This window comes from Acromyrmex echinatior, chromosome 9 (genome assembly GCF_024713525.1).
Source record: "Acromyrmex echinatior isolate Ae372 chromosome 9, ASM2471352v2, whole genome shotgun sequence".
Lineage (NCBI taxonomy): Eukaryota > Metazoa > Arthropoda > Insecta > Hymenoptera > Formicidae > Acromyrmex > Acromyrmex echinatior.
The window spans coordinates 11,866,588-11,875,450 of record NC_141860.1 but is presented as its reverse complement, the minus strand read 5'-3'; the positions used below and the strand labels follow the sequence as shown (position 1 = coordinate 11,875,450).

General features: G+C 31.9%; 1 protein-coding gene across 1 annotated transcript in view; it reads left to right on the top strand.

Annotated features, from left to right (window-relative positions):
- Positions 1-8,863, top strand: part of Lmpt (four and a half LIM domains protein limpet) — a 95,238-nt gene that overhangs the window by 47,934 nt on the left and 38,441 nt on the right. The window contains exons 3-5 of the mRNA XM_087409229.1: positions 4,082-4,256; positions 5,266-5,499; positions 6,257-6,466. Coding sequence (XP_087265355.1) covers positions 4,082-4,256; positions 5,266-5,499; positions 6,257-6,466 — 619 coding nt within the window. The remainder of the gene's footprint in view (positions 1-4,081; positions 4,257-5,265; positions 5,500-6,256; positions 6,467-8,863) is intronic.

Below are 8,863 nucleotides of genomic sequence, written 5' to 3'. Positions count from 1 at the left end.
GTTATTTTGTCTCTTATGTGTTTTTTCAATTTGATGGCATCAATCTGAAGATATGTGGTGAGTGATCAGGAGCTTTAACTTTCCGAAGCTGACCAAAACTATAACATAATTATTGATGCTGAATCTGTAAGATCTATTTAATTTACATGTTAATTGAAAGGATTAATTAATTTCGAAAAACAAAAATGACAAATCTCATATAGAAAAGAATGAATACTAAATTTTTGATAAAAATAATCCAAGTTTACAGATGTAACGTTATGAAAATTAAATCGTTTGACATTTTTTATAAAGTGATGTATAATTAAATAAGTCCAATAGATCCGCTGTCAATTCCAGACGGTTAAAACAATCGTTAGAAAAATATTGTTAATTACAATATTGGGAAAACTTCTATTTTTCTTTTATTAAATTATTCATAAAATGATCACACAAGATAAGACTAAAAAAATCAATTAGTTAATATAAAATGAAACGTGACATTTATAATCATATCTAGAAAATTCTTCTAACAATAAGATCTTTTTCAATATTCTAAAAAGAGAATAAAAGTGCTTCTTTTAAAAATCTCAATCAAAGTTAACCTTTTGATTCCATTGAATTCCTCGGAATTGCTAACCGGATTTGTTTACGAAAGATTTTACATGGTTCGATCCACCAACGTGGCTTTTAGGAGATCGCTAAAGCCCAGTGAATATAGCACGAATGCAATTAGCTGCGTTAGTATCTATTAGGCGAAGCTTCTAACAGTTTCCCCAGTGCTTTACGATGGAAAACGACGGGCAAGCAGCGCCAAGCCAAACCCAACCAAATGATTTATGTTGGACTACGTTTGTAGGTTAACGAAGTTGATTTTTCACGCTGCCACGTTTGCTTGCGCGAACCAGATTTTATCAAGCACGCAGCTTCTCTCGCCTCTTCTTTTATCATTACACAAGATGCAAAGATTATTATCATCTGTCCTATGTATGATTTTCTAATATTACAGAAATAATTTTTTTCTTTAAGATCAGATCTTTTATAACACGAAAAACGCTTTTCATCTCCCTTTTTTCTTCTTGTTTAGTCGCATTAATGTAAGTCGATAGTATGGCATGTTGCGTTTTTATTCTACCCTTTCGATTTTCGTGTTTCTTCTTTGCGCGTTCTCGACATATTTTACGCCTCTGTAAAAAAAAATCTCTCGTGAAATTTATCGTGCTATTTCGTGCGTCACGTCTGCTACTTATAAAATTAATTTGCCATATCGATATCTGATATAAACCCAAAATAAAATTCCTCTTTGAGGTTTTTAAGTCTCGAGTATTGAATCATAAAGTAAATTGAACACTTGGCAGGAGATATATTATCGCAAGTAAATAACGAATTTCTAAAAATGATAAGAAGTAGTTCTGCGTGAACTTCTATAAAAAAAAAGTTACCGTCTACTAAAATTTATTGTCAAATTTATGGTCTCTAAAAATAGGAAATGATAAAAAATGGATATATCATAAATTTAGTAATATATTTTATATTCATTTATTTTTTGTTTACATCCGTGACTCATCGAGCGTTTGACTTTTTTGCCATAACTAGGTAAGAGTTAAAAATAAAAAAAATTTCGAATGTGTTTGCGATTAATATCGGCGATAAGTGTATATGCGCGCAGCGATCGTCGACGTGAATTGGAATGAATTACGATCCACGTGCAAGTATAACATTACACACGTTCACCGAATTAACGAGGCGTCAACATTAATTTGCATCCAACCTCGCGTAAAATATTGAAACGCGTTCGACAAGACACGAGATTAAACCTAGCTGTAACAAGGGCATTGAGGAAGCGAACGAACGGATGCCTTCTGTAGGATCTACGAGAATTTTTTTTTATAGCGCAGGATTCCGTGAAACCGCGAGTTATGGTTCGTTAGCAAATAAGATGATTGCACGACTGACATTATCAACGTGACATTATGGACATCGCCAATGATACCCAGGAGACGTTTTCCACGATGAGAAGTAATCGTCCTTGACATCCTGCATTTTTATGTATTATTGTTCTTGCCTTTTATCGATTTTAAAATTTTACATTTATATATTTTACATTTTTATATTTAATAACAGGAAGTTATAAAATATAGAATTAAAAGAGAATTTATTATTTTATAAAGCAGATTATTTTTATATTTATATGTAATAAAAATATTTTATAAATCAAACATTTAATAAAAAGGTACATTAAAATAATAAAAATAGTTGAAAACTTGCGGAATTTTAATATATATGTTATTTTGGTATATGTAATACATAATCGAGAACTGTAGTATGTAAAAATCATACAGAAAAGAAATTAAATAAATACAATAAAATATCTACTATTGCATATTAATAATTTATAAGTAAATCTTATTTACAATTTAAATAATAGCATACGTACTTACAAATAAAAATACATCATACATTCAAAGTGAAACTAATAACCCATTAAGATTGATTGCTATAAAAACTAAATAAAAATTTGTATTTTGAATAAGTAAGGCAAGGAATAAATTACTATTAAATGCTATAAAGGGTGTTTTTTTAAGCCCGATAAATTTTTTTAATATAGATAGAACTTAAAATTGTAAAAACTAACACAAAAATTAAATTATAATAAAAAAATTTTTTTTAGTCGAAAGATCAATGCATGGCATTAACATTTGAAAATGATTTCGGGCATATGGCCACCGCGGCTGTTTAATTTAATTTTTTGTTTTATTTTTTACAATTTCAAGTTCTATCGGGCTTAAAAAAACACCCTTTATATTAATTTTCAATGAATGTTCATTTTTTCTTTACGCCAATGAGTCCTAAAATGAAAACAAAAAGCACGAGAATAAGAAAGAAAAGAATAAACTCTTACCTACGTGATAATTCGAATCCTTATCCAGCTGCTATCGTGTACAAAGCATAGATATAGCTGCGAGAGAGAAGGTCCCCTCGCATTAATGGCAAGGGTCTCGGCGGCCTTGGAACCGACATCCGGAAGGGTGCGGTAAAGCTGTGATAAACGTCCGGCGCAAATGCATCCCCTTGATTATACGATCGCCGTTCGATACAGTACTAATATCGATCCGAGGCCTTTCGCGCGCTCTTTTCGCCAGTAAAAATTTCCTGTCGCACCCACGCGTTATACGTATATACATGGAAAGAATGATTTGGCTGATGTATCTAGAAATTTAATTAGAGATGCAAATCTGAAAATAATTTTGTTAGATTATCAAAATAATTAAGTAAAACGCTCAGGCTGATTGCTGGAATGTCAAAAGTTTTTTACAGTATTACTTGTCATGCTTGAGTTTTCTATATAATTGTTTTGATGGTCCGGCAAAATTATTTTCTGTATCTACCTACTCTCTATAAATTCTTCGGAGTAGAATTTCACTTTAAAAAGTGAAAATTGAATCAATCTTGAAAAAGCGTGTCTCAATTTTTAAAAATGAGATTCCATTCCAAAGAATTTAGAGAGTAGGTAGATACAGATCTGAAAATATACTTTTGCTGGATATCATCCATCATAGCGACAGTTGTTGTCCTCATCTTTTTATAATATCTTAATTAATATTACACTTAATCAATTACTTAATTAATTAACGCGTCAATGGCGTTTAGTTCCGTAGCATGATAAAATAGTAATTAGTAAAATGATAATAATTGTCGCAAAGCTATTCGCAAATATTTAAAGTTAATGTAGCAACGACTAATAAAGCATCGTGGTAAAATTAAAGAGAAAATATAACGCAAATTCCAAAATGAAAAAAATTGTTGGCACTTGGCCTAATTATGTGATTATCGACACACAAACGTGACACATGTAAAGGTAATAAAACTTTATTGGGTACCTCATCACAGCGCACCATGTCTTAATAAAGGACACACAGCAAATATTTATCAGAGAACTTCTTTCCTTGGACGAAAAAGATTTAATTGAAAAAAGTTTTAAGTCGAGATCTTACATGTAATATTTATATCCGTCTGTCTTGAATAGTGAAAAAAATTTTTCATTGCACACGCATAGAAGATCTGATTCTTAATAACAATGTTTTTTTTTCTTCTTTTCCAGAAAAAACTGCACTAGCTGTAAATGTCCGCGCGAGGCCCACGATGTCTGTCACGAAGAATGGGTGTCCGTCAGATCCCGTTTGGGACTTAAGGGCGATGAATCGAACGGACCTATCGGAGTGGATCCGAGAGAAAAAGGTCTCGCTTGGGTACCTCCTGGACTTCCATCGCATAAGGTGAAGTTTTTTCTTTGTTTACATTTTTGTAAATTGAAAACGAGCATTAAAATAAAATTTATACAAATTATATACAAATTAGTACATATATTATACATGAAGAAAGAAATATCAAGAGAAGTTGCTATGTAGAAAGTAAAGCGTATTTCATTATCAGTATCTTCTATATTTAAAAATTAATGCTTGTAGAAGAGATCATAACTCGCATAAATCGTATTCTTTTCTTCTTCCTTTCGTTAAATAAACTTTTTAAAATATTCTTTAAAAATTCTTTGATTCCAATTTGATGTTCTTATATCAGCATACACCCATCTTATTTTTGTCTTTTAAAAATATTCTCATTTTTTTTTTCTAATTAGACATATTGTGTCTATCACGATTCTAATTTTTGGATCTCACAAAATACGTTTATCGTTGTTCGTGCACGGACAGAGTTCTCACAGCTGACAAAGGTGGTTTCCCTAAACGACCGTTTGCAGTTTATATCGCAAAACGAATGGGATAATAACGGGTAGTTGTGGGCGGAAGAAAGGTAGAAGCGAAGCATGCATAGTGAAATAGACGTGTGAGACGTTTGACGGCCGACGAGAATCCTGGCGTACCGCCAGCCTTCAGTATTTTTCAAAAAATCCCAGCGCGAAGCTTTACAGCCTAGAACTAGTCTTTATCACCGCCGGTGTGTTTTATTATGGACACTCTTCACGTTTTTTTTTTTTTTAGTTTGAGCTACTTGCGGCCGATCAGCATCATGCATTTATGATGTTTTTGATACCAAATATTGAAACCGCATCGCGTAGATCGTTTTTTTCGCGCACACATTTTTTTCACGAAGACCGATACGGACGAAAGAAAATCATAATTATATATAAAAGTTGAAAAAAAGCTAACATTCTATAGTTATTCTAGAGAAAAGTGAATTACTTGTTTGTATATATTTTATTGACATCTACAAGTAGAATAGTATATTACAACTTATGTAATATTAAAACTGATAAATTGTTTCTTGCAGGTGGAAGAATATTTCTCGATGCTACCGGAGATCGCTGTACCAAGACTCGGCACGCCTGGCGAACGGCACAGAGATCGTCAGTTAGCGATTCAGTTGCCTAAACAGGATCTAGCAAGGGCCTATTGTCGCCATTTGGATCCCAAACATGCCAGCAGCGCTGATGATTTCATGGCCGCCAGGAATGAGATTGCTCTGGACATCGGTAGTGTACAAGAAGTTCTCGAGAGAGACCTCGTGAGTATAGAACTTTCAGCTTCAATAGCAAGTAAAAAAAATTCTGAAAGTTAATATAAGGAGTTTCAGGATTATCGAATACGAAATATTAATTCATAATGAATTAATGAATATGTTTATTTATAGTATTCAACATATCTGCGCTTTTCGTGATTCAACTCTTTTCTGTCTCTTCCTGGATTCTCATTAGTTGTGTTCAGTAAAAATAATTTAATAAGCACTTGCATTTCTTGGATTACAGTTTTACATTTGAATTGAGATAAAGATTATTTCTCTAGATAAAAATATAATCTAATTAATTAAGCACAAAGTGCTTATTTTATTTGCTGAACGCATTTTTTAAACAATGCGCGATCGAAAACCCGTTAAAAATTTACAATTTATACAATGTTTTATGATGTGCAATCTAGCCTATCCGCCGAATCGTAGCCAAAAATAAAAAATCATATTTTCCATTTTATGGAAACGAAATGAACATTATACGACCTGCAAGATTTGATATATTCCTGAAAATAATCCTCTGAAAATATAATCATTAAAAAAAAGAATGCTATTATTTTATGTAATATAAAATAATCGACACTAGAATTGCTCACCAATTGCAAAATGAGAGAGCAATTTTCTTTCTGTAAAATGAAAGAGTAATGAAACTTAGGAGATTAATATTGAGATTTTATATATATATATAATTCTGATAATAACAAACGAAACCGCGTCAATAACATAGAAGTTTCTAATATCCAGGCTTTTCTTTCAGGAGTGCGGCGTGTGCGAATCGTCCCTGAAATACGGCAGCCTTGCTGTGTCAGCTAGTAAACTGGGCCTCCTCTATCATCCGACGTGCTTTAGATGCGCGGATTGTAAAGAGCTCCTGGTCGATCTTGCTTATTGCGTGCACGACGACATGCTTTTCTGCGAGAGGCATTATGCGGAACAACTTAAACCAAGATGCGCTGCATGCGACGAGGTAAGTACCTATATTTATACTCACACACAAAAAAAAAGAGAGTTTACATTACATATAAAATAATATTGGCGACTATTGCTGAACTCATGTATTCGCAAATTATTACTTGTATGCATAAAACTTGTAGAAATTTGTGGTACCTCGACTGATAACAATGTAATACGAAATTTTATGACTTGAAAAAATAATGTCTATATCCGCCTTGAAAATTTATTTTAAATTTCATTTGCAATTTTATTCGAATTAAAAAATTTACTTTACACTTTAACTTTAGCATTTATTTATTTTTTTTTATTTTTACAAAATGTAAATGTGTGATTAATCCACTGTTATTGTATAAGACCTTTAATTATTTATATTCAAAATTCTTTATTCAGAATTCTTGAATGTTTCAACTCTCTTTAGAGTCATCAGCAATCAGATATACATTCTTAATCGGTATAGCAAGCCAAAATTGGATTATTCACAGATTGCCAAAACTAAAATGAATTCTCGACAGACGTCAAACATGTCATGAAGATTTGAAATGATATTAATATTATCAGTAATATTAATTGTTAATTTACAAAGTAATTATACTGATTTTTATAATACGTAATGGTTAATTCACAAATTAATACCTTTCAATATATGACTGAATTTTTATAAATAGATGTTGAGTTTGACATGTTAAGAGAAAATTATTTAATCCAATTATACGATGCGGAATATTGAGTATGTCAAACATCAAATAGAGTGACGAGTAAATTTTCTGATTTAATAATTTGCGCATCCCTTCTCGCGCTGACTTTCAGCCTTGAATGTCTTTGTTGTTATTCTTTTTATATTCAAATATCTTGATTTGATGTTTGATGGTTTATACAAGTTACACGATGTTCCATATAAATATAAATAAATTTTAAAGCCAAAATTTATACAAATTTTGTATAAAAATCGTTTAATTGATAACATTAAATTTTGTAATATGCTAGCGTCAAGATGTTTCAAAATTATTCAAAAGTTATGTAAATAAATGCATGATTGATATCAAAATAAGTAATCAAAGACATTCAAAGATACTTAAAATGTTTAATTAAAATTTAAAAAGATATTTGCTGTCCACATAAAACAATAGTGGATAATATCTACTAAGAACAAAATTATCGTTGGGAGTTAACGAAGGAAAGCTGCCGAAGTAGTCGAGGTAGGTAATTGTCAGACCGCAGTGGTTAGCGAGTTTATCCTCAGCCATCTGCCTTACCGGCGACGGTACATATCTACTTACAAAATGCAATGGCCTGTGTAACTAGAATTGGCACTGATACTTGCAAAATGTGTGAGCTCGATAAAAGCGAAATTATATAAATAATACAAAATATAAATATATAAAGAATACAAAAATGAAAGATCACAATCGTAGCTTGATTTACAATTTAAAACTGAAAAACTGTACAGAATCGATTATACGCAAATCGATCATATCTGTACTCGAATACGCTCTTTCCCAGGATGTCGACGGAGTCGTCCTATCCATTTAAGGTATTCTCGTGCGACGCTGTAAGGTTATACCTCGTACCGTACATCATTTCGCCAGACATTTATTACGCCGATGGCATTGCTTTTGCATTAAGAAAACCTGAAATCTCAATGACCCAAATATAAGTTGTCGTCAAGGTTCAAGCCGAGCGTCCTGACAATTTGATTTTCAATGAATATATTTTCTCTAAGCTCCACCGATCCTTCATGGAAACTAATAGGTATGTGTTTGTATTATATATATGCAATTTTTTCAACATGAGCCCGTTAATTATTTGCGCTTTCTAATAAGTACAACACTTATAAAATTCTGTTTATCGCGTTTGTTTATACATTAAATTGTATATTGCGAAATGCTACATAAAATGTGGAAATAAGAGAAACGTTAGCTATCTCTTAAAATATCTGAAGAATAATATTAAATGCCGTGCGATCACACGCCGTTGTTTCGCCTGTTGCGTAGAAACTGGGCCACTTTCGGCTTTATTTAGATGAACAAAAATAGAGATCGAGTAGGATAGCGGAGGAACATCATAGTCGGTTCATCTTTTGGAACTGCGCAATGCAAATTATTCTGCGACAACATGAACCGTCGATTTGCGCCAAGATTCTGAGTTTTTCATTGTGATCCACCAAGCCAGTTGGCGGATTGTAATAATTTATACGAAATATATGTGTAAATAATTAGAAATTGAAGCCGACAATCATATCTTCAACAATTTAGAAATATTAAGTTTGAACTGAATTTTTTGAAGAACTGGATTAATCATAAACTTATTTACGTCAGTCCAAAATTATTTTGTTATTTGTTTAAAAGTAATGCAACGAGTCTTTTATCTTCTATCAAAAATTATTAGTGTATCGATAACGTAATTCAACGAA